Source organism: Rhinopithecus roxellana, chromosome 12 (genome assembly GCF_007565055.1).
Source record: "Rhinopithecus roxellana isolate Shanxi Qingling chromosome 12, ASM756505v1, whole genome shotgun sequence".
Taxonomy (NCBI): Eukaryota; Metazoa; Chordata; class Mammalia; order Primates; family Cercopithecidae; genus Rhinopithecus; species Rhinopithecus roxellana.
In genome coordinates this window covers 116,830,480-116,856,246 of record NC_044560.1, presented here as the reverse complement: position 1 = coordinate 116,856,246, position 25,767 = coordinate 116,830,480, and the positions used below count along the sequence as shown (strand labels likewise).

At 46.3% G+C, this 25,767-nt stretch overlaps 1 protein-coding gene across 3 annotated transcripts; it reads right to left on the bottom strand.

The window, feature by feature from the left end:
• Positions 1 to 1,857: 1,857 nt before the first annotated feature.
• On the bottom strand, positions 1,858 to 24,764 carry ZNF610 (zinc finger protein 610). Of its 3 annotated transcripts, none has more exons than XM_030942090.1 (7): positions 24,459 to 24,764; positions 12,824 to 13,061; positions 11,238 to 11,319; positions 8,527 to 8,601; positions 7,754 to 7,880; positions 7,187 to 7,315; positions 1,858 to 3,302 (listed from the first exon to the last, which is right to left on the bottom strand). In XM_030942090.1, the coding sequence occupies exons 3-7, from the start codon at positions 11,298 to 11,300 to the stop codon at positions 2,242 to 2,244; spliced, it is 1,455 nt and encodes a 484-aa protein (XP_030797950.1). In that variant the 5' UTR covers positions 11,301 to 11,319; positions 12,824 to 13,061; positions 24,459 to 24,764; the 3' UTR covers positions 1,858 to 2,241. The 3 variants fall into 3 exon arrangements, with proteins under 3 accessions (XP_030797950.1, XP_030797951.1, XP_010374827.1); XM_030942091.1 differs by lacking the exon at positions 8,527 to 8,601 and adding an exon at positions 24,091 to 24,208 and having other exon boundaries at positions 24,459 to 24,762; XM_010376525.2 differs by lacking the exon at positions 8,527 to 8,601 and having other exon boundaries at positions 24,459 to 24,762.
• Positions 24,765 to 25,767: the final 1,003 nt, after the last annotated feature.

Sequence of the window (25,767 nt, the reverse complement as noted above, 5' to 3'; positions counted from 1 at the left end):
TTTGGAACCAACTGGAAGTTCAAACCACAAGGGGGTACCCCCGCCCCAGCCCTACCCTTTAGCAATCATGACACCCCAAGCCCATCACCTATCCCAGTTCTCTGACGCTACTTTTGGACCAGCTGGAAAAGTACACCCTGCTTTCCCCCACAAAGCCTCATTATATAATAAAACACTCTCAAACCATATCAGTGTATGGGATCATCATTCTCAAGATCCAAGCCAAACCTTAGGGGGACTTCAAACAAGTTCCAGAAAAGTAGTCAAAAATTCAAATTACCAAAAAAGTTGTGATGGTGACTATATGAAGTTTCTAGTTAATGTACCAAAACAAAATTTCCTGTGTGCTTCGACTTAAAAGAAAATGGATGAACATTAATGTTTTCAAATGGTGTCACTGAACACTGCAAGTACAAAAAGAAATTGTTACAGTATTGTTTGTTTTTGAGACAGAGCCTTGCTCTGTCGCCAGGCTGGAGTGCAGTGGTGCAATCTCAGTTCACTGCAACCTCTGCCTCCCAGGTTCAAGTGATTCTCCTGCCTCAGCCTCCCAAGTAGCTAGGATTACAGGTGCACACCACCATGCCCAGCTAATTTTTTTTTTTTTTTTGTATTTTTAGTAGAGATGGGGTTTCACCATGTTGGCCAGGATGGTCTCGATCTGCTGACCTCATGATCCGCCCAACTCAGCCTCTCAAAGTGGTGAAATTACAGGCGTGAGCCACCACACCTGACCATGTTACAGTATTTTTACCTTCAACTCATACTTTCTTTTTTTATTTTTATTTTTTTTGAGACAGAGTTTCGCTCTTGTTGCCCAGGCTGGAGTGCAATGGCACGATCTCGTCTCACTGCAACCTCCGCCTCCCAGGTTCAAGTGATTCTCCTGCCTCAGTCTCCCAAGTAGCTGGGATTACAGGCATGTGCCACCACACCCGGCTAATTTTGTATTTTTAGTAGAGACAGGGTTTCTCCATGTTGGTCAGGCTAGTCTCAAACTCCCGATCTCAGGTAATCCACCTGCCTCTGCCTCCCAAAGTGCTGGGATTATAGGCGTGAGCCACCGCGCCCGGCCCCACTTTCTATTTCCTAATATTTGTCATATTACTATTTATTTTTGCTGCATGAAAATGAAAGTACATGCCATAGGTCTTATTTGGCAGACAAGAAAGAGGCATATAGAAACATAATACAGGGCATACTCATTAACAGTGATGCACATTTGAGGGTGTACAAGGCTGACACTGCACTGCTATTCACAAAGTGATTTTGACTTTACCCACATAAGCATCCTTCACCAGAGTACACAGAGACTAACTCAAGTACCAAGTGTAATTACTGAAAATCATACTTACCTAACTATATGCACCCAAAAGCGTATGTTGTTTTGTCTCTCTCTCACACACACACACATTGTTCTGGCTGCTTCAACCTTAAAATCCTAATGGGACATTATTCTCTACTATAAAGTATCCTCCTGAGGTAAGATTAAACAATGTTGGTAGAAAGGATGTGATTCATTCCCACTAAGAAAAATTTAAACAAGGCCAAGGCGCTGTGGCTCACACCTGTAATCCCAGCACTTTGGGAGGCCAAGGCCAGTGGATCACTTGAGGTCAAGAGTTTGAGACCAGCCTGGCCAACATGGGGAAACCCCGTCTCTACTAAAAATACAAAACTTAGTTGGGCAGTAGTGGCACATGCCTGTAATCCCAGCTACTGAAGAGGCTGAGGCGGGAGAATCGCTTGAACCCGGGAGGCAGAGGTTGCAGTGAGTCAAGATTGTGCCACTGCACTCCAGCCTCGGTGATACAGCGAGACTTGGTCTAAAAAAAAAAAGAAAAGGGAAAGAAAAGAAAAAAAAAAACTTGAAACTTTGTTACTTAAAACATGAGAAGTATGTACGTACATTCTAAATCAACCAAAGAGTTACAAATTATAGTGCCAGCAGTTAAATGTGAATCCTACTTAAGGATATGCTATACTGGTAGTTTTCATTAAATTCTCTATTCTGATATAACTCTTCTCTATCGATTATTTGTGTGTGTGTGTGTGTGTATATATATATATGTTATTAACTTTACATTTGTAAGGTTTCCTTTCAACATGGATCAACAGATGGGTGATGAGGCTTGAAGGCAAACTAAATTCTTTGCCACATTTATGATAGTTGTAAGGTTTTTCTCCTGAGTCCTCCAACGTTGTGCTAGGTATGAACTGTAACTAAAGACTTTGCCACATTCATTGCATCTGTAAGGTACGCAGTGAATTCTCTCCAGCATGAATTTTCCGATGGCGTGAAAGGTGTGGATTTTGATTGAAGACCTTGCCACAGGCATTGCACCTGTAAGGTCTCTCTCCAGTATGAATTCTTTGATGGTTGGTTAGGTATAATTTGCGCCCAAAGACTTTGTCACATTCATTACATTTGTAAGGTTTCTCCCCAGTGTGGGTTAGAAGATGGGCCATAAGACCCGGACGCTTGCGAAACGCTCTTCCACATTCGTTACATTTGTAGGGCTTCTCTGTACTATGAATTATTTGATGCCGTGCAAGGTATGAAAGCAGACTAAAGACCTTGCCACATTCATTACATTTGTAAGGTTTTTCTGCCGTGTGACTTCTCTGATGATTGGTTAGAGAAAATTTGTGTCTGAAGTTCTTGCCACACTCATTACATTTGTAAGGTTTCTCTCCAGTATGGATTACAAGATGGGTAGTAAGCCCTGAACACTCTCTAAATGCTTTGCCACATTCGTTACATTTGTGAGGCTTCTCTCCAGTATGAATTCTTTGATGTCGTGCAAGGTTTGAATTGCGATTAAACACCTTGTCACATTCACTACATTTGTAAGGCTTCTGTCCAGTATGAATCCTCCAATGTTCTACAAGATGTGAATTGCGACTGAAGACCTTGCCACATTCAGTACATTTGTAAGGTTTCTCTGCAGTATGGATTACTTGGTTAATAAGGCTTGCAGGGGCTCTAAAAACTTCACCATCTTCACTACATTCATAAGATTTTCCTCTAATGTATGCTTTCTCTTCTTGTGGGAGTAATGGGAAATCAACAAAATCATTCCTATATTTATTAAAAATGTGTGTCGTGAAACTAGAAGAAATTTGTTGAAGTGGTGAAACTGAGGAACAATGGTTTGTAAACTTTTCAACTTGGTTACTTCTATAAATTTTCCTTCCAGCTTGAAACAGCTGCAATTCAGACAGACGTGACTCAAGGGTAAATCCAAGTTGATTTTTAATAGGCTTGTTTTCTGCATTGCTTCCCAATATACAGCTCCTCCCTAGAAAAGAAGAAAGAGTAGAACATGAACCCATGATTCTGGCATGTTTACAGTCTGGTACAGGGACTAGAATCTGCCTCACCCAACTCAGACATTGGAAGAAGTATCCGCATACTTTGTATGTCACATTGTGAGAGCTGAAAACACAAGGGGTGATGTGATGCATTGGAGCAGTGGGGAATCTGCAAGACTCGGGAGGATTATGGGTGACTTTGAGAAAGATTAAGGGCAGAGAAAATAGAACAGAAACTGAAAGCTTCTCAGAAAAAGGAGGGATGAGTCTCTTAGAGCAAATAAGACATTTAAGAGCAGTTGTATAGACATTAGTAATAGTATAATATATGCATAAAGCTCTTGTGCTGGGGACCCTCCCAGACCTGACCCTGTGATCTTTCCATCTGTTAATTTATCCTTCTCTATCTCCTTAGAATAAGGTCTTGCTCTGTGTTACCCAGGCTGCAGTGCAGTGGCGTGATCACAGCTCACTGCAGCCTTAAACTCCTGGGCTCAAGCATCCTCCTGCCTAGCTGGGACTAAAAGGTATGCACTACCATGCCTGGCTAATTTTTAAATTTTTTGTAGAAATAAGGTCTCCTTATGTTGCTGGTCTCAAACTCCTGGGATCAAGCAATCCGCCCACCTCAGCCTCAAAAAATTCTTGGGTTACAGATGTGAGCCACCACGCCGGGCCTGGATCCTTTAAAATACTCTGTATAATAAACCCTGTAAATGTTAAGTATGTATTACCATGAGTTCTGTGAACCACTCTAGCAAATTCATCAAACCCAAAGAGGGAGCAATGGGAACCCCAACTTTTGAAGCTGGTTGGTCGGAAGTTGCAGAGGCCTGGACTTATGACCAGTGTCTGAAAGGGGGCAGTATTGGAGACTGAGCCCTCAACCTGTGGGATGTGATGCGCTCTCCAGGTACACAGCACCAGAATCGAATCCAAGGAAACCCAGTGAGTATCCGCTGCAGAACTGACTGCTTATTGGTGGAAGAAAACTCACATTTGGTCACACACGTTTTCTGTGTTTATTGTTGTGTGGTGCAAGACCAGACAGAGGAAGATATGGTTTGAGTTTTGCCCCTCAGTCTTAAATAACAAATTATGGCAAGTCAATGCAATGGTATTTCTGAGATTCAGATGGCAATAACTTTAAAAGAGCATATTCTTAAGATACGAAAAATGTCCATATTATACACTGTAACAAATTTAATTGGCAAAAGTGCTGTTTAATAGTAGCTACTAAGTCAGGTAAAACAAAGGAAAACAAATATTTAAACTCCCATTCAGACATTTCTGGAGTGTCTATAGATTTTAGAGAATCTCCTGCTGAGGCATATCCTGTGCCACAAAAAAAAAAAACACACTCAAAATTTTATAAACCAATGGCCATTCCCTGATACTATAGCCCCACAGATACAAAATAATAAACACAAAGTATTCTATGAAATATGGAACTGCTAATTAAATATACAAAAACCAAGTTGATTTATAATACATGGAAAGGTACAAGATGAAAGTAACAGTGGTTTGAACAAATGACGGTAGTGTTAAAACCACAGGCATCTCTGGTGGCTATTTTGTGCCATGCTCCCCACGAGGATCTAGGGATCCAACACGGGGTCTTTCTGTCGACTGTCTTTCCCACTCAGCTGAGTAACCATCTCAGAAGAGCCACCTACTCCCCTGTGACACACACCAGTAAAGTGTGGATGAAGCACAACTGAAGAATGGCTGAGGGGCCTTGTGGAATAAGAAGAAATGCATACATTGGTCTATTCCCCGGTTCCTGACACAGAGCTCCAAAGACCTTGGGATGTCCTGGGTGGTGTGAGTGTGATCTGCTCTAATGAGGCAACTTTTGTGGGTTCCTGGATGGGGCTGATCACCAGAAAGACCAGGACATACTTAGAAGCATGAAACTTCAGCCTCACCCACTATCTTCTAGGAGAGGGGCTGGAGATTGAGTTAATATCAATCACGCCTATGTGATGAAGCCTCCATAAAGATCCCTGAACTATGGGGTTATGAGCTTCCAAATGCTGAAGACATGCAGGTGCCTGGAGGGTGGCACACTTCCCATGTGCCTTGCCCTGTGAATCTCCTCATCTGGCTGTCCACCTGTATCCTCAAAAACATACTTCATCATGAACCAATGAACCTAACGAAGTGTTTCACTGAGTTCTGTGAGCCACCCTAGCAAAGTAATCAACCCAAGAAGGGGGTTGAGGGAACCCAACTTACAGCTGGTTGGTCAGACGGAAAGGTGACAACCTACTACAAGCAAGTGGTGGCTGAGGTGGACGACTCTTAGCCTGTGGGATCTGATTCTAACTCCAGGTAGATAGTGTTAGAAACGAATTATAGAAAACCCAGTAAAGATCGAGTGAAAAATTATTTGTTGGCCGGGCGCGGTGGCTCAAGCCTGTAATCCCAGCACTTTGGGAGGCCGAGATGGGTGGATCGCGAGGTCAGGAGATCGAGACCATCCTGGCTAACACGGCAAAACCCCGTCTCTACTAAAAAATACAAAAAACTAGCCGGGCGAGTTGGCAGGCGCCTGTAGTCCCAGCTACTTGGGAGGCTGAGGCAGGAGAGTGGCGTAAACCCGGGAGGCGGAGCTTGCAGTGAGCTGAGATCCGGCCACTGCACTCCAGCCTGGGCGACAGAGCAAGACTCCGTCTCAAAAAAAAAAAAAAAAAAGAAAAAAGAAAAAAAAAGAAAAATTATTTGTTGACGGGGAGAAATCCCCACATATTTTGGTGACCAGAAGTGAAATGTTCTGTGCTGAGTGGCATGTGAGAATAGGAAAATCACTGGCTTTTTCCCATCTCAAACAGACCTGAACAGGCAGAGGGGGCTAGAGGCACCTGTAGTTTCCAGGACCCAGATGCAAAAAAGAGTAGCTTGTGTTTTCCCATTTCCTGATTACGTCTTCCCAGTACAGGAAATGGGGTGGACCACGAATAGGTCAAGGGGGTAGGTTTCTGAAGACCTCAGCTTGGACCTATAGGGACAGAAACTGAGCATCAGATGGAATCAAGCACAGAAAGAAAGACACAGGCGAAAGAGACCCGTGGCAACAATGCTCCCTGTGTTCTTCAGAATCATGGAACAAAAGTTCAGAGAAGCCACATGACAGGGTGCTGTCCATCAAGATAAAGACTTTGCTTTTGTCTCTGGGCTGGAACACTACTCACGGGTGAAAAGATGAAACTATTACACATTTGTAGAGCTGAATGACAAGAGAGAGCAAAGAATATTTCCATTCAGAATGCCTAGGATTTAAACTTTTCTTTTCTCACAGAACGTCCCACCTGGGGAGAGTTTCCCACACACTTTTTAAGAGTTAGTATGGGCTGGGAGTGGTGGCTCACGTCTGTAATCCCAGGACTTTTGGAGGCTGAGGCAGGCAGATCACTTGAGGTCAGGAGTTTGAGAACAGCCTGTCCAACATGGTGAAACTGCGTCCTTACTACAAGTACAAAAATTAGCTGGGTGTGGTGACACATGCCTGTAATCCCAGCTACTGGGGAGGCTGAAGCAGGAGAATTGCTTGAACCTGGGAGGCGGAAGTTGCAGTGAGCCGAGATCACACCACTGCACTCCAGCCTGGGCAACAGAGCGAGACAACGTCTCAAAAAATAAAAATAAAAAAAAAATAATACAGCTTTGCAAGGTGCAGTGGCTGTAATCTGTAATCTACAATCTACAACTTTGGGAGGCCAAGGCAGGAGGATTGCTTGAGTCCAGGAGTTTGAGGCTGCAGTGAGCTATGACTGCCACTGTACTATAGCCTGGGTGATAGTGGAACACCCTGGCTCAAAAATAAAAAAATAAAAACTATGGCTTCCACACTGCCCATCAGAGCTCTTACCTGTGTTCACGCTTCTGACACACTCCCTTCCATCTGGATTTTTTACTATTTTAACTTCACTCTGCAGAGTCAAGGGCTCTCTCCTTTGCTTCAACATGGAAATAATACTTAGGTCAGGAAGACAGATTCCTGTTAATAAAAAGAAAGAAACAAGATGTGCTGGGGCATTTCCAAAATCCAAGCCCTATGTTTAGGTAAGAGAGGGGATATCGCAAATGGATCAAGAATAATATTTCACAAGTTCACCACAGACTGGCTCCTTCTGAATGCTTAGGGAATACTGTAATATGTAGACATCGAGATCTCTTCCAAGAACTACTGACTTGTAAGCACAGGGGAGAAAACAGAACTGGTTATCTGGTGCCACCCAATGACGTATCATGAAGGGGGCAGAACATCTGAAGAAAGGACACATTTCAAATCCAGAGAGCATAATAGAGCGTTTCATTTGAGTCAACAAGGTTTCTACCTCAGTTAAGCAATTTAGGGGCTCCCAAGAGGCAACCAAGAGAAAATGCAAAGACAGATTAGAGCAGATCCCGGCTTCTGGAGGGAAGGTATCCTCACCCAGAGAGACCAGGTTCCTGTAGTTCTCCAACATCACGTCTCTGTACAAAGCCCTCTGTCCAGGGTCCAGGCATTTCCACTCGTCCTGAGAGAATTCGATGGCCACGTCCATGAATGTCAAGTGTCCCTAAAATGAGGACCACATTGTTTGCAACACTAAAAATTTATAAATTGTATGCAATTTAGTTTATAAACATTTTTGAATATTAAGCTATTGAAAATGGCAGATCATTAAAAAACACAGAAACTTCAACTCCAATCTCTAGTAAATACCCACATTCAAAAATATATAGTATTTTTAAAAATTCAGATGGGGTTTTACTAGGTTGCCCAGAAAGATCTCAAACTCCTGGATTCAAGGGAAGAGCTTAATCCTTCCCCAGCCTCCCAAGAAGGTGGGATTACAGGCATACACCACTAACCCTGCCCTACAAATACACTTTTGTCCATTAAAATTTACATATGTAGGTATTAGCAAAAGCCAATGGAGTTTATTGATTTATTTCATTAATAAAACAGTGATACACGACACAAACTTTAAGAATATTATACACTAATTTAACAAATAGGATGGGCGCAGTGGCTCACACCTGTAATTCCAGCACTCTGGAAGGCCAAAGCAGATGGATCACCTGAGGTTAGGAGTTTGAGATGAGCCTGGCCAACACGGTGAAACCCCGTCTCTACTAAAAATACAAAAATTAGCCAGGCATGGTGCTGGGCGCCTGTAATGCCAACTACTTGGGAGGCTGAGACAGGAGAATTGCTTGAACCTGGGAGGCGGAGGTTGCGGTGAGCCGAGATCGTGCCATTGCACTCCAGCCTGGGCGACAAGAGTGAAACTCCATCTCAAAAAACAAACAAACAAACAAATAAAGGTCATAGAAAATATCTCAGCAGCACATACCTTAAGACATTACTAGATAATTAATACTCAGGCCAAGAATGAAATTGGAAAACAAACAAAAGAAGAAACATTATATTAAACAAGAACATCTCATAAAATATCATAATCAACAGTAAACATGGGATGCATTTCCTCTAATTTAAGGCCAGGAAAAGGGTGCTGGTCTGTGCTGCAGCCAATCACCACTGCACAGGATGCCAGAGCAGGGACCAGAAGCAGTGAAAAAAACAGGAAAAAAAAAAAAAAGTGGGGCTAGGAGGCAGGAAAAAGCAGGATCTGTTAGAACTAACGAATGACAGGATTGTAACCTAAACAAAGAATGCCATTTAGGCATTTTAACTAATACGAATATATTGAAAACCAGTTTTGACAGGGCACGGTGGCTCACGTCTGTAATTCCAGCACTTTGGGAGGCCACGGTGGGCAGATAACCTGAGGTGGGGAGTTCAAGACCAGCCTGATCAACACAGAGAAACCCGTCTCTACTAAAAATACAAAATTAGCCGGGCATCGTGGTGCATGCCTGTAATCCCAGCTACTCGGGAGGCTGAGGCAGAAGAATTGCTTGAACCCGGGAGATAGAGGTTGCAGTGAGCCGAGTTCACGCCATTGCACTCCAGCCTCAGCAACAAGAGTAAAACACTCCATCTCAAAAAAAAAGAAAGAAAACAAGTTTCCATCTTTAGCAGCACTAATTATAAATGACACACACACAAGAAACATCCTACCTCTCCCTTAGCAAATATACATGGCCCCTAACTAAAGGACACTCCAGACCTGTGTACGAAATCCGCAACTCTACTAACAGAGTAATGTCAGCAAGATAGAGGGATACGAAGCCACAGACCTTTCTGTCCCCATGGAGACAAAAATTAAACAATACACAGACCAATTGGCTTTGTGAGAAATCCAGAAGGCCCTTAGCAAGTTCCTGCACCCCAAAGAAGCTCCAAGTCAACCTGCTGGGAGCCCAGCGGGAAAATGCATGAACACATTAGCCCGAGCCCCTGGTCAGGCATGATGTGCCATCATCCAGAGGAAACCACAAACTCCAGACTTCTCCTGAGGGACAATGTTCTGTCTTGGTTGAAGAGAAGCTCTGAAGTAACAGGGCCCCAGGTCAGGAAGCCACTGAGAACAAAGGCACCAGCATAAACCAGAGCCTGCAGTAACGCAGGCAGACACTAGGTGGCGGTGTGGACCCCAGCTTCCTATGGCCTCACACAGGCTGCAGAGCAGGTGCAGAAAGGGGAGCTCCTGAGCAGAACCTGGTCACCTTCTTCAGTGAGGAGGTGACAAACAAAGTCCAGAGAGGACACATGGCAGACAAAGCTCAGGACCTCCAGAGACTCCTCCTGGGCTGACTGGCGCACGTGGTCCCTGAACCACGCCAAGCACAAAAAACAAGAGAGGTGACTGATTTATTTTCTTTTTCTTTTTCTTATGAGACAGTCTCGCTCTGTCGCTCAGGCTGGAGTGCAATGGCGCAATCTCGACTCACTGAAACCTCCGTCTCCTGGGTTCAAGGGATTCTCCTGCCTAAGCCTCCCAAGTAACTGGGATTACAGGTGTGCACCACCACGCCAGAATAATTTTGTATTTTTAGTAGAGACAAGGTTTCACTGTGTTAGCCAGGCTGGTCTGAAACTCCTGACTTCAGGTGATCTGCCCGCCTCGGCGTCCCAAAGTGCTGGGATTACAGGCGTGAGCCACTGTGCCCGGCCAATGCTGTAAAAATAAACTTCTATAGGACTTGCTCTCACTCTTGACACAGAGCTGACAGCAGTGGGTCGCCAGTGAGATGCAAGAAGGGTGGGACACCGCACAGGGCAGGGCAGGGGAGACTTGGTATTTGATGGCCTAAGCTGCACGTTTGGTGTCTTCTGTAAAACAAATATATACATAATTTGATGTTTAACATAAAAAATATAACGATAATTGCTGGAACAAGAATGAATATAATTTCCACCTCTTTAATGACAAAAAAATTCTGCTTCAATCTCTGTGCAAAATTACAGCTTTTTTTCACCTAACCCAGATGCTGTACAAGACTCCCTGCAGGAATACCACTCTCCATGGGAGGGACGTGCTGAGAAAGAAGAATGTCCTCTCTGAACCAAGCCAGACACAAGAAAGTAGGAAAGGTGTTTAGCTTCAAATGTAGTAAAAATCAGACAGAAAATATTTCTCCTTCCTGAACTCCTTTTCCAGAACTTACCAGGTACTTGTGCACATTAATACGTGACTTCCATTGGCAGCTGCTCTAATCCTGGTCCACAGAGAGCTGACAGTGCATCCAGATGTGGCCCCTGAACAATCCCTGCTGCCCAACAGCACTGACACCACGGGACCCTCACCCCGTGTCCATCCATGTCTGGTGTGAGCCCTTCCCAGGCCCATGCCCAGTGCCGCCTCTTCCCAAGTTCATGTCACTGGGTCATGAGAGATGGAAGCTAAGCGCGATGAGAGGGACTGAGCGAAGGCACAGGTGAGTGTGAGCAAACCTGTCAGGCAGGACGCTTCAGACATTTCAGAAAGAAACAGAGATAGAACAACCCGCCGAGAGTATCAGTTTACCTGAGGAAGAGCCATCCCTGACTCCTTTGCTTTCCTCTTCCGGGCTTCTTCATCACATAGCATGACTGTTTAGAAGTCAATCCTAAATGTCAAAAATAGGCTGATTACTGCTCAGAATCAACACATTCCCCTTCCTGTGCCACAACCACACACACAGGTTAGACCTCACCCTGTGGAAAGATATCCTCTGCTGCCCACTGCACCAGAGTTGATGCAGGGACAAGAAACTCCTACCAGGAGAACGAATGAAGTTTTTACTCTTTTATTCAGGACTCGCTCCCCTCCTGGAGAAGCCCGCACGCACGCCGCAGCAGTAGGGAGCAGGGGTGGACTGAGCTGCCTCATTCAGGGAACAGACCCAGCTGTGACCAAACTCAATGGAGAGCACAGCCCCCCTCCCCTCTCTGTGGAGCCCAGGCTCATGTAATCCCTCAGAACTGGAGGACAGAGAGCCTTGGTGCTCAGCGCCAGACACAGAACACAGTGGAATCTCCTTATCCATGGGGGATATGTTCCAACATGCCCAGTGGATGCCTGCAACCTCAAACAGTACTGACCTCTATTGACTCCACTTAAATTATGCATGTAACAGCTTCTCACTGGCATATCCAAATTGCCAGCATCAATATTCACATGCTTGGGGAATACTATTAAGTAAAATAAGGGTTAAGCAAAAGGACTGAGATACCCCAAAAGTAGACCAGATCAAAAAGAAGACTATTCACTGACTAACAGGCAGAGTCTACACTCGGCCCTCAGGATTTCTAGGGCCCAAAACCAAGGATTCAACCAACGACAGACTGAAATAATTACAAAAAAAAGGGGAAAGAAACCAAAAATTAACACAATGAAAATAACACAAGAAAACAACAGAGTAGCCGGGCGCGGTGGCTCACGCCTGTAATCCCAGCACTTTGGGAGGCCGAGGCGGACGGATCACGAGGTCAGATCGAGACCATCCTGGCTAACACGGTGAAACCCCGTCTCTACTAAAAATACAAAAAACTAGCTGGGCTCGGTGGCGGGTGCCTGTAGTCCCAGCTGCTCCGGAGGCTGAGGCAGGAGAATGGTGTGAACCCGGGAGGCGGAGCTTGCAGTGAGCTGAGATCCGGCCACTGCACTCCAGCCTGGGCGACAGAGCGAGACTCCGTCTCAAAAAAAAAAAAAAAAAAGAAAAAAAAAGAAAACAACAGAGTATAACAACTATATAGCATTTATAAGTTTCATTAATCCATTATAAGTAATCAAGAGATTTTTTAAAGTCTATGGGAGGATGTGTGTAATTTATATGCAAACACAGTCATGCACTGCTTAGTAACGGGACCTGTTCTGCGAAATGTGTTTTCAGACCATTTCATTATAGACTGCACGACATAAACCAAGATGGTATAGTCTACTACACATCTAGGGTATATGGTATAGCCTATCGCTAAAAACCTGCACATCATGTTATGTACTGAATACTACAGGCAACTGTGAGACAGTGGTATGTACTTGTAAATAAAAACATGTCTCAACATAGAAAAGGTACAGTACTAATATGATATAAATGTTTAAAAAATGGTACATCTGTCTAGGGCACTTACCATGAATGGCGCTTGCAGGACTAGAAATTGCTCTAGATGAGTCGGTGAGTGTGCGGTGACCGAATGTGATGGCCTACGATATAACTGTGTACTACTGTAGATTTTACAAATACTGAATACTCAGCCAGGCGTGGTGGCTCATGCCTGTAATCTCAGCACATTTGGAGAATGAGGCAGGTGGACTGCTTGAGCCCAGAAGTTCGAGACCAGTTTGTGCAACATGGCGAGACTCCTGTGTCTACAAAACAAAAATACAAAAAATAAGTTGAGGCACAGTGGAACACACCTGTAGTCCCAGCTACCCAGGAGGCTGGGGTGGGACGATCACCTGAACTTAAGAGGTTGAGGCTGCAGTGAGCCATAATCGCACCACTGCATTCCAGCCTGGGCAACAGTGTGAGAGGCTGTCCCAAAAATAAACATATACATACATACTTACTGTATATTTAGGCTACACTAACATAAAAAATATTTTTTTCTCAATAACAAATTAACCTCAGCTCACTGTAACTTTTTGACATCATAAACTTCTAAATTTAACTTTTTGACTTTTTTCTTTTTTTTTTTTTTTTTTTTTTGAGACGGAGTCTCGCTCTGTCACCCAGGCTGGAGTGCAGTGGCCGGATCCCAGCTCACTGCAAGCTCCGCCTCCCGGGTTCCCGCCATTCTCCTGCCTCAGCCTCCCGAGTAGCTGGGACTACAGGCGCCCGCCACCTTGCCCGGCTTGTTTTTTTTTTTTTTTTTTTTTGTATTTTTTTAGTAGAGACAGGGTTTCACCATGTTAGCCAGGATGGTCTCGATCTCCTGACCTTGTGATCCGCCCGTCTCGGCCTCCCAAAGTGCTGGGATTACAGGCTTGAGCCACTGCACCTGGCCAACTTTTTGACTTTTATAATAACATTTAGCTTAAAACACACATTATATAGGTGTACAAAAATATTTGTCTTTATATCTTTATTCTATAAGCTTTTTCCCATTAAAAAACATTTTTTTCCCCATTTAAACTTTTTGTTAACAACCAGGACACAAACACATACATTAACCTAGGCCTACACAGGGTCGGGGCCATCAATGTCATTGTCTTCCAGTGCCATATCTTGTCCCATTGGAAGGTTCTCAGGGGCAATAATATGTATGGAGCTGTCATCTGGGATAACAATGCCTTCTTCTGGATACCTTTTGAAGAACCTGCCTGAGGCTCTTCTAGGTGAGGAGGCACTCCTTTCAGAAATATGTCTGTGGTGTGAATCTGAAAGTCAGCTGAGGGCCTGGTGCAGTAGCTCAAGCCAGTAATCCCCGCACTTTGGGAGGCTGAGGCGGGCAGATCATGAGGTCAAGAGATTGAGACCATCCTGGCCAACATGGTGAAACCCCATCTCTACTAAAAATACAAAAATTAGCTGGGAGTGGTGGCGCACGCTTGTAGTCCCAGCTACTTGGGAGGTTGAGCCAGGAGAGTTGTTTGAACTCGGGAGGTGGAGGTTCCAGTGAGCCGAGACCACACCACTGCACTCCAGCCTGGTGACAGAGCAAGACTCGGTCTCAAAAAAAAAAAAAAAAAAAAAATCAGCTGATTAGGAAATGAGATAGGAAGAAAAATATCCATGGTGGTTGACTTGCTTATTTTTTCTTCCTAAATGTTATTGTGAGCAGTTAATGCACCATAAACTTTCCTTTCCATTAATAAACATCTTCTGGGGTTGGGTGCGGTGGCTTACTCCTGTAACCCCAGAACTTTGGGAGGCCGAGGCAGGCGGATCACACCAGGTCAAGAGTTTGAGACTAGCCTGGCCAAAATGGTGAATCCCCATCTCTACTAAACATACAAACATTAGGCCGGGTGCTGTGGCTCATGCCTGTAATCCCAGCACTTTGGGAGGCCGAGGCAGGCAGATCACAAGGTCAGGAGTTTGACACCAGCCTGACCAACATGGTGAAACCTCGTCCCTACTAAAAATACAAAAATTAGCTGGGCATGGTGGCATATGCCTGTAATCCCAGCTACTTAGGAGGCTGAGGCAGGAGAATCGCTTGAACCCTGGGAGGCTGAGGTTGCAGTGAACCAAGCCTGGGTAACAGAGTGAGACTCCATCTCAAAAAAAAAAAAAAAAAAAAAAAATTAGCCGGGCATAATGGCAGGCACCTGTAATCCCAGCTACTCAGGAACCTGAGGCAGGAGAATCACTTGAACCTGGGAGGCTGAGGTTGCAGTGAACCAAGCCTGGGTAACAGAGTGAGACTCCATCTCAAAAAAAAAAAAAAAAAAAAAAATTAGCCGGGCATAATGGCAGGCACCTGTAATCCCAGCTACTCAGGAACCTGAGGCAGGAGAATCGCTTGAACCTGGGAGGCTGAGGTTGCAGTGAACCAAGCCTGGGTAACAGAGTGAGACTCCATCTCAAAAAAAAAAAAAAAAAAAAAAAATTAGCCGGGCATAATGGCAGGCACCTGTAATCCCAGCTACTCAGGAACCTGAGGCAGGAGAATCGCTTGAACCTGGGAGGCTGAGGTTGCAATGAGCCGAGCCTGGATAACACAGTGAGACTCCATCTCAAAAAAAAAAATACAAACATTAGCCAGGCGTAATAGCAGGCACCTGTAATCCCAGCTACTCAGGAGGCTGAGGCAGGAGAATCACTTGAACCCAGGAAGCAGAGATTGCAGTGAGCCAAGATGACACTACACTCCAGTCTTGGTGACAGAGCAAGACCCTGTCTGAAAAAATAAGATAAACAAACAAACAAACAAACAAACACCTTTTGGTGTTGGAGTTCATGTTTTCAAACTTTTAAAGAAGCTTGTTGAGGTCTGTACCAGTTTCTGCTAAACCCTTCACTGTGAAATTTCCTGGTTTTTTTTTTTTCTTTTCCTTCACTTTCCTATCCTCTCACCTCTTCTTCAGCTATGGGTTCTTGTATCAGTTCCAACAACTTATTCGTCCATTCCTCATGAACCACCTCTAGGAGCATCACAGTGTCATCCTCACCCACAGCCAGGTTAAAGCTGCCTGGCAAAGATCCAGGTTTGTTTCCCCTAGCATCACCACAGACACAAGGAATGCACTGCACTATGACGTCATGACTGCTCTGCTGTAGCTAGGCAACAGGAATTTTTCAGCTCCAGTGTAACAGTGTAATCTTATGGAACCCACATCATAGATTTGATCATTGACGAAAATGTCATTATGCAGTGTATGGCTGTACTGCGCAACTTTACATAAAGGACTTGAAGATCACCTGACTTTGGTATCCTCAGGGGTCATGGAAGTAATCCCTCTGATACTGAGGGATGACTGTACTGCCTAGATATACCAGAAAAGGAGATGATTCAAGTCCTAGGCGAAAGAGAGTGGGACTGGCTGGGTACAGTGGCTCACACCTGTAATCCTAGCACTTTGGGAGGCCAAGGTAGGTGGATTGCCTGAGCTCAGGAGTTCAAGACAAGCCTGGGCAAAATGGTGAAACTCTATCTTTACTAAAAGTACAAAAAATTAGTGAGGTATGGTGGTACATGCCTGTAATCCCAGCTACTTGGGAGGCTGAGGCATGAGAATCGCTTGAACCCGGGAGGCAGAGGTTGCGGTGAGCCGACATTGTGCCACCGCACTCCAGCCTGGGCGATGGAGTGAGACTCCTCAGAAACAGAGTGGGACAGTGCTAGATTTCAGCACACTACTTGGAACAGTGGAAAATTTAAAAGTTGTGCATTCTTCATTTTTGGAACTTTCTGTGTAATATTTTCAGACCACAGTTAAACTCGAGTATCAAGAAATCCAACCAGCAGATAGGGAGCAACTACTATAGCATCAACTTTAAATATTAGGCCTGGCCTCCACCTAAGTATTGAAATTAGAATCTCTGTTAAGGACGCACAAGAGATGTTTCTGCAAAATGCCTCAGCACTCAAATGTGAAGCTAGGGCTGAGCTCCACCCAGAGGGGTTGAGCCCAGTGCAGTCCCCCGCTTCTGGCTCTTCGCTCCCCTTGGGCCCTTGCTGTCACCATGATCCAGACAGTGGCAGGAAAAGGGAAAGAAATAAACACAGAACTTCAAAATGGAGGAGAGTTGGGGTGGGGCCAGGCTGGAGTGTTAAATTGGGGGCTACTGGGGGGAGTCACAGAATCCTAAGAAGGTACTACCAGAAAAAAGGCCTGGAGAAGGAAGGGTGTTTTTCACCTGCAGCTGAGGGGCCAGAGAGTTCCAGGCAGAGGGACAGCCCAGATGAAGCCTCTGAGGGAGGAGAAACCTGGGCCCCCTGTAATGTAGGTTTCAAATAATTCCACTTAGTTTGCTACATGAATGACGTGTGTGCTGTGATAAGAACTTGGGTGCGCTCCTCCTTCCTTCATGAGTGATGCATCACCCCTTAGCAGCCCCCATAGATAAGAAATGGAGTAAACTTCCCTCCCACTCCAGAGAATGTGGTTGGACTCCCCCCTCCCCTGGAGAATGTTATACGGCACTTTCTCAGACCCCATATACGAGATTCTGACCTCAACTACTGGAATTCAAAATACACGGAAATTCAAGAGGTTGACAGTCACTGTGAGAGCCGAGGCTGTGGCACACTCTGCTGTCAGGGGCCTCTCTGAAGACCTGTAGGCTATACTGAGAGGTGACTGCATGTCAGCTGTTCTCCAGTGATCACACCGTTAGCCTTCAAGGTGACCTCAGAAGCCTCGACCAACACCAGCACTGCCCTCTAGCGGGCATGTATGGACATGACCTGTTCTTGCGGGTCTCCACTGGGCTGGATGCCATTTCTCCCAAGAAACTGCTTCTATCAATGTACAACTCAGACATTAACTGTACTTTTCCATATAGGCCTGTTTCCATCCTAACCGAGCAAATACATTTTTTTTTTTTGAGACAAAAATCTCATTCTGTCACCCAGGCTGAAGTGCAATGGCACGATATCAGCTCGCTGCAACCTCTGCCTCCCAGGTTCAAGCAATTCTCCTGCCTCAGCCTCCCAGAGTAGCTGGGACTACAGGCGGCCGCCACCACGCCCGGCTAATTGTGTGTGTGTGTGTGTTTGCGAGACAGGGTCTCACTCTGTCGCACAGGCTGGAGTGCAGGGCGTGATCTTGGCTTACTGCAACCTCTGCCCCCTGGGTTCAAGCGATTTGCCTGCCTTAGCCCAAGTAGCTGTGATTACAGGAGTGTAAATAAACGTGTGATTTATTGTTTGTATTATAAATGAAAACACAAATAAGAAAATATCTCCTATTTTTAAAAACATTTGACAGGTTTACTTAATCCCCAGAAAGTACAGGGTGTCCCTCACCCGAGATGTGCAGGACTGCTGGGGCAAGGTGTTTGGGGGGTTCAGGGAGTATCTTTTGGACATATGAAGGTGGAGATGCCTGTGGATGCCCCAGCAGAGATGTCCAGAATGCGAGTGGACACAGGATTCTGGAATTCAGGGGAGAGGCGTCGGTGGAGAGGGAAAACTGAGACAGGAAGGTGGTGTTTTGAAGCCGTAAGATGAGATCATAAGGAAAGGTAGAGGGTGTGGGCAGAGAGAACAGGTTTAAGGACTAAATTGTGGGACACTCTCATATTCACAGAAGACAGTTCAGGAGACATGAAGGTGATGACAAAAATGTTAAACAGGGACCAGGCGTGGTGGCTCACGCCTGTAATCCCAGCACTTTGGGAGGCCGAGGCGGATGGATCACGAGGTCAGGAGTTCAAGACCAGCCTGGCCAACACAGTGAAACCCTGTCTCTACTAAAAATACAAAAATGAGCCAGGTGTGGTGGCACGTGCCTGTAGTCCCAGCTCGGGACTACACAGGAGGCTGAGGAGGGAGAATTGCTTAAACCCGGGAGGCGGGGCCGGGCACGGTGGCTCAAGCCTGTAATCCCAGCACTTTGGGAGGCCGAGGCGGGCGGATCACAAGGTCAGGAGATCGAGACCATCCTGGCTAACACGGTGAAACCCCGTCTCTACTAAAAAATACATAAAACTAGCCGGGCGAGGTGGCGGGCACCTGTAGTCCCAGCTACTCGGGAGGCTGAGGCAGGAGAATGGCGTGAACCCGGGAGGCGGAGGTTGCAGTGAGCTGAGATCTGGCCAGTGCACTCCAGCTTGGGTGACAGAGCGAGACTCCGTCTCAAAAAAAAAAAAAAAAAAAACCCAGGAGGCGGAGGTTGCAGTGAGCGGAGATCATGCCACTACACTCCAGCCTGGGTGACAGAGTATGACTCCGTCTCAAAAAAAAAAAAAAAAAAAGTTAAACAGATTTTTTAAATTATGAAGAACCTCTTCAAAGCCAAGAAAAAAGAAGAGGAAGTGATTGGCTGTGCAAATTGCTGCTGACAGGGAAAGACAGATGAGGACAAAAATTTAAAAACTGTAGTAAGCCTGGTGCAGGGGCTCATCCCTGTAATTCCAGAGCTCTGGGAGCACAGAAGAGGGGTACTTCCTAGATGAAGAAATGCAGTTAATATTTTTTGTTTTAAAGATAGAAGGAAAATAAAGCCTTTATTGTATGTAGGAGTGTGTTTTAATGAATGATGCCTCCATCTGGGTACATTTTGGGAGGCTGAGGTGGGAAAATCACTTGAGCTCAGGAGTTTAAGACCAGTCTGGACAACACAGCAAGACCCTAACTCTACAAAAAATCAAAATATTAGCATGGCACAGTGGCACGAACCTGTAGTCCCGGCTACCCGGGTGGCTGAGATAGGAGAATCGCTTGAGCCCAGGAAATTGAGAGCAGCTTAGGCAACATAGCAAGACCCCAACTCTACGAAAAAAACCAAAATATTAGCAGCATACTGGCATGCGCCTGTAGTCCCAGCTATTCAGGAAGCTGAGGTGGAAGAATTGTTTGAGCCCAGGAGGTCGAGGTTACAGTGAGCTATAGATTATGCCACTGCACTCCAGCCTGGGAGACAGAGCAAGACTCTGTCTCAAAAACAAATAAATAAGTAAATAAATAAAAATATTAGCCAGGCATAGTGGTACATGCCTGTAGTCCTACCTACTAGGGAGACTGAGGCAGGAGGATCATTTGAGCCTAGGAGTTCGAGGTTACAGTGAGCTATGACTGCCTCACTGCACTCCAGCCTGTGCAACAGAGTGAGACCCCATCCCTTAAAAAAATAAATAATTAATTAAAAATAAATTTAGGGGCCAGTCGCGGTGGCTCATGCCTATAAACCCAGCACTTTGGGAGGCCGAGGCAGGCAGATCACAAGGTCAAGAAATCGAGACCATCCTGGCCAACATGGTGAAACCCCGTCTCTACTAAAAATATAAAAATTAGCCAGGCGTGGTGGTGTGCGCTTGTAATCCCAGCTACTCAGGAGGCTGAGGCAGGAAAATCGCTTGAACCCGGGAGGCAGAGGTTGCAGTAAGCTGAGATCATGCCACTGCACTCCAGTCTGACAACAGAGCGAGTCTCTGTCTCAAAAAAAATAAAAATAAAAAATAAAATTAAAAAAATAAAAATAAATTTAGAAACAGGTAGGTCGCTGGAGCAATGGAATGGGTGGATGCGATAACTTGATTAGATGGGGTCAACCAAGAACTGGGGGCAAGAATTGAAGACAGAATATAAACAAGATTTTAGTGTACTGTGATCTTAAAATAGAGCATGCAAGAGGGATACTTACTGCAGGGAGAAATGTAAATACAGTGTTTTTTGTTTTAAAGAGTGAAGAATGGAAAGAAAATAAAGGCTTCAGCGAGTGAGTATGTGAGTGTGTGTGTGTTTTAATGGGCAATACCTCCACTTCAGTACGCTGACCAAAACAATTTCCTAGGCCAGGAGCAGTGGCTCCCGCCTGTAGTCCCAGCATTTTGGGAGGCCAAGGCGGGCAGATCACCTGAGGTCAAGAGTTCGAGACCAGCCTGGCCAACATGGTGAAACCCCGTCCTTACTAAAAATACACAAATTAGCCGGGCGTGGTGGCACATGCCTACAGTCCCAGATACTTGGGAGGCTGAGGCAGGAGAATCGCTTGAACCCAGGAGGCAGAGGTTGTCGTGAGCGGAGACTGCGCCATTGCACTCCAGCCTGGGTGACAGAGCGAGACTCCATCTCAAAAAATATTAATAATAATAATGATAATTTTATAGACAAAAAATTAATGATACCATGAAGAAGGATGTCATGCCATTCTGGGACTGTGAGTGGGACTGGCACGTGGTGCACAATCTCAGTATCAGCAGCAGCCAGGAGCAGGGACAGATCATTCCCAGTCACTACTGAGTAGGCATCACAGGCCCTGAGACTGGTGAGAGGGCCAAGTCTCTTCCCTTCACTGTTTGAGGTAAGAAAAAAACATAGTGTTTTTACTACGCTCATATGTAGCACAGAATACTACACCGCTCATCACCAAAATGTGTGTTTTCCCCAAGTTTGAGACGGAGTTTCACTGTCGCCCAGGCTGGAGTGCAGTGGCGCGGTCTCAGCTCACCACAACCTCCGCCTCCAGGGTTCAAGCGATTCTCCTGCCTCAGCCTCCCGAGCCGCTGGGATTACAGACCCATGCCACTACGCCCAGCTAATTTTTGTATTTTTGTATTTTTCAGCATGTTGGCCAGGCTAGTCTTGAACTCCTGACCTCAAGTGATCTGCCCAAATCACCCTCCCAAAGTGTTGGGATTACAGGCGTGAGCCACCGTGTCTGGCCCATGCTGACCAGTTCTGTGGCATGCTCGCAGCTGTGTGTCCCACAAGTTAATTCAATTTTGATACTGTCTACCTGGAGACAGGTACAGATTCCACAGGTTAAAGACGCAGTGCCACATGGCTGCCCCTCAGTTTAGATGCAGATAAAAAGCACGATTTCCAGCCAGGACCAGTGGCTCGCGCCTGTAATCCCAGCACTTTGGGAGACCGAGGCGGGTGGATCGCCTGAGGTCAGGAGTTCAAGACCAGTCTGAACAACATGGAGAAACCCCGTCTCTATTAAAAATACAAGGTTAGCCAGGCACGGTGGCGGGTACCTGTAATCCCAGCTACTGGAGAGGCTGAGGCAGGAGAATCGCTTGAACCCGGGAGGCGATGGTTGTGGTGAGCCAAGATGGCACCATTGTATGCCAGCTGGGGCAACAAGAGCGAAACTCCGTCTCAAAAAAAAAAAAACAAAAACAAAAACAAAACAAACAAACAAAAAGCATGCTTACTAAGAGCCCCTCCTTTTTTTTTTTTTTTGAGATACAGTCTCCCTCTTACCCAGGCTGGAGTGCAGTGGTGCAATCTTGGCTCACTGCAACCTCCACCTCTTGGGATCAAAAGATTCTTGTGCCTCAGTCAAGTAGGTGGGATTACAGGCACCCGCCACCATGCGTAGCTAATTTTTGTATTTTTAGTAGAGATGGGGTTTCACCATGTTGGCCAGGCTGGTCTTGAGCTCCTGACCTTAAGTAATCTGCCCACCTTGGCTTCCCAAAGTGCTGGGATTACAAGCGAGAGCCACTGCACCTGGCCCAAAAGCCCCTCATTTTGATTAGTTTGCTAGGAAGGCTCTTCCATCTGGCTGTTCATCTGTATCCTTTGTAATATTGTTTGTAACAAATGGGTGAAACTAAGAAAAAGTTTCCCTGAGTTCTGTGAACCACTCTAGCAAATTCACAAAATGTGAGGAAAGGGTCATGGGAACCCCCAGTTTATAGGTGGCTAGTCACAAGGTTGAGGTCCCAATCCAGGACTTGCAAGTGGCACCTGAAGTGGAAAAATGCCTGTGGAAGTGAGCTCTCAACCTGTAGAATCTGATGCTAACTCCACATAGATAGTGTTAGTGTGAAATTGAGTTACATTACAGAACACCCAGGTGGTGTCTGATGAATTGCTTGTTGGTGGGAAGTAATCCCCACACATTTTGGTGACCAGAGACGCGGCATTCTGTGTTGGGTGTTCACTATTGTGTTGATTGTAAGCGCAGGAAAGACGCTATGGTTTTTGTTTCTTTTTTTTTTTTTTTTTTTTTTTTTGAGACGGAGTCTCGCTCTGTTGCCCAGGCTGGAGTGCAGTGGCCGGATCTCAGCTCACTGCAAGCTCCGCCTCCCGGGTTCACGCCATTCTCCTGCCTCAGCCTCCCGAGTAGCTGGGACTACAGGCGCCGCCATCTCGCCCGGCTAATTTTTTGTATTTTTTAAGTGAAGACGGGGTTTCACTGTGTTAGCCAGGATGGTCTCGACCTCCTGACCTTGTGATCCGCCCGCCTCGGCCTCCCAAAGTGCTGGGATTACAGGCTTGAGCCACCGCGCCCGGCCGGTTTTTGTTTCTATCTTATCCACTCACCCACACCTGAATGAGGCAAGTCACTGCCCTCTGGCTGAATAGGGATTGTGAATAGAAGCTAACCTGTGATGCCAAGAATTATAAAATGCACTTGCCTTATAGGCAGGAACTTTGCAGGTCTCATCTTCATCTGTACTTTTGAAATAAATTTTATACTTATTAGATTACAATTACAGAAATCAGTATATCACAACTTAATCATAATATTCAATCAACTCATCGCTCATCTGCACTCAGGGTGCCCCTCTTTGGTCATTAGCATATGTTTCCCTCCCTCATTCTGTACCTCTCTTTCATTCTCACCTTCTTTCTACCGCTTTTTGTTCACTTCATTTTTCCCGTAGGAATTGGCTTACTTTTCTGCCCCTCTCTTCTCCTGTTGTTTCCCACCCTCTTCCCCTCTATTCCTTCTCTTTCATTTGTTCTGCTCCATTCCGGCAATTTGTTTTACCCCTTGTTCCTCTTTGTGTTCAATTTTTGATGGTCCCCAATTTCCATTCTGCCTGTTTCTTGCCCTCCCTATCTCTGCTTCCTCTCTGTTTTCCCTGTTAAATTCCCTCTTCCCTGCTACACTCACTTGTCCCCACTCTCTGGCGCCCCCGGATCCCAGGCCTCCCCATGCTGTGGTTCTCCCTCTGCTCTCCTTGTCATCGGCTGCCCCCTCTTGCTGTCCCAGCACCACGCTGTTCCGTCTGCCCTGGCTCCAAATCCCTCCTCCTCTCCCAAACTCTCTGCGTGAGGAGGCTCCCCCTTTCTGCCCCTCTCTCTACCTTTCTGTCCTTCATCTCTCTGGACATCGAGCTTTTCTCTACATTTCTCCAGTTACTTTTCTCCCCCTGCTATGTTCTCGGCTTCATTCACTGTCTCTGTAAATCTCTCAGCTACTCTCTGCCGTCTGCTTATGGATCTGCCTCATGCTTCTTTTTCAAAATTTTTCTATTTCCTACCACTCTTCCACCATCTTTCTCCACATATTCATAGGGAGGAGAGTACAATAAGGTGCCCACCTCCGTCAAGAGCACATTTTTAGTGGGATGCAATTTGGGACGGAAGAATCCTGGATATCTTGAGACAGAAGTCACGTCCCCACACGGTCAGGAGTAGCGATGGCTGGGAAGGCGAGGCCTGGGGAGTAGGAAGGCCCGGATCAAGGAAGAAAAGGATGGGGACTGAATTATTAGAGGCGTGTGGTGTCAAGGATCCCAGGACCCGGCACAGGACGCGGCCTCCCCCGCCGGGACTGGGGCTGCGGCCAGGTTGGGAGGCTCCCCGGGCAGGAATCCACCTTGCGGTGAGGACTTTTAAAAGCGCGGGGCAGAAGGATGGGTCAGTAAAGGGTTTTAAGCAGAAAGGAGTCTCGAAAAACCGTGTTTACCTGGCCCAAGGCAGAACGACCGGGGACAGGACCCGTCGCCGAGCAATTTTAACACACAGGGAAGCGACCGCCGGACTCTCACGGAGACGCCTGAATTTACACGGGGTGGAGGGAGCGGTGCGGGAATTTCAAGGTCTGTGTTGACTCTCAGATCCCGGGTACAGAAGCGCGGGGGAGCTGGGAAGCCCAGACTGAATCTAAACAAAGGGAAACACGCGCTGCGGTGTGACCTTCTATCCACGCGATCCGCTTCCGGGTCTGCAAAAAACTGCGCGCGCCGCGTTGAGAGCAGGACGCAGCAGGACCGGGCAGGGCGGGGCGGGGCTTCGTTAGGCCACGCTCTCCGTGCCTCTGTTTTCCGGGTTTTGCTGGCAGTGAAGCGGAGCAGCTCAGCCGTCTGCAAACTGGGATCCTGCCGGGGAAAAGCAACCTCAGTTGATGATTAGATCCAGGAAATTTCCTGCTATTAAAATGAATTTTAAGCCTGCCGTGGTGGCAGGCCCCTGTAGTCCCAGCGACTCGAGAGGCTGAGGCTGGAGGACCGCTTCAGCCCAAGAGTTCGAGTCTACACTGAGCTATCATGGCCACTGTACTCCAGCCTGGGCATAGTGTAGACGCAGTGCTATACTCAGTGTAGACTCTGTCCTAAAATAAATAAGTAAATAAAAACTAATGTTAACAATTTAATTTAAAAGGCCTGGAATTCCCTGTGAAGACGATGCAAGTTAAAATGTGAAATGCAAAGCCCTGCCTGCGCAGCATGTGCGATTTCATGCTGACGACCCACGGAACATAATAGAAATCTCCCTTTCCATCATCATCTCTATCTCCAGCACGGGAGAAAGATGTAGGCTGGGAGGTTAAGCCCGTCTACTCTTTTCACGTTCTTCTGCCTGCTTTAATTCTGACTGTGCTGGCACCCCAACTGAAGTGGGTCTGCCTTTCCCAGTCCACTGAGTCATCTCTAGAGTGCTCATCTCTAGAGAGTTTCCGAGGGTCAACGCCAAGCGCGTTGGAGGGTTACGGCCAACCCTGGGAATCCATGTTTACTTGGCCCAAGGTGGAACGCCCGGGACATCTCGCATCGCTCGACGTCGCTCGGCGGCATCTCCATCGGCATGACTGGGCGATGGATGGGTCCTGTCCCGGAAGGATGTTAGGCCACCAACTGCTTTTTTTTTTTTTTTTTTTTTTTTTTTTGAGACGGAGTCTCGCTCCACCTCCCAGGGTCACGCCATTCTCCTGCCTCAGCCTCCTGAGCAGCTAGGACCACAGGCACCCACCACCACGCCTGCCTAATTTTTTGTAT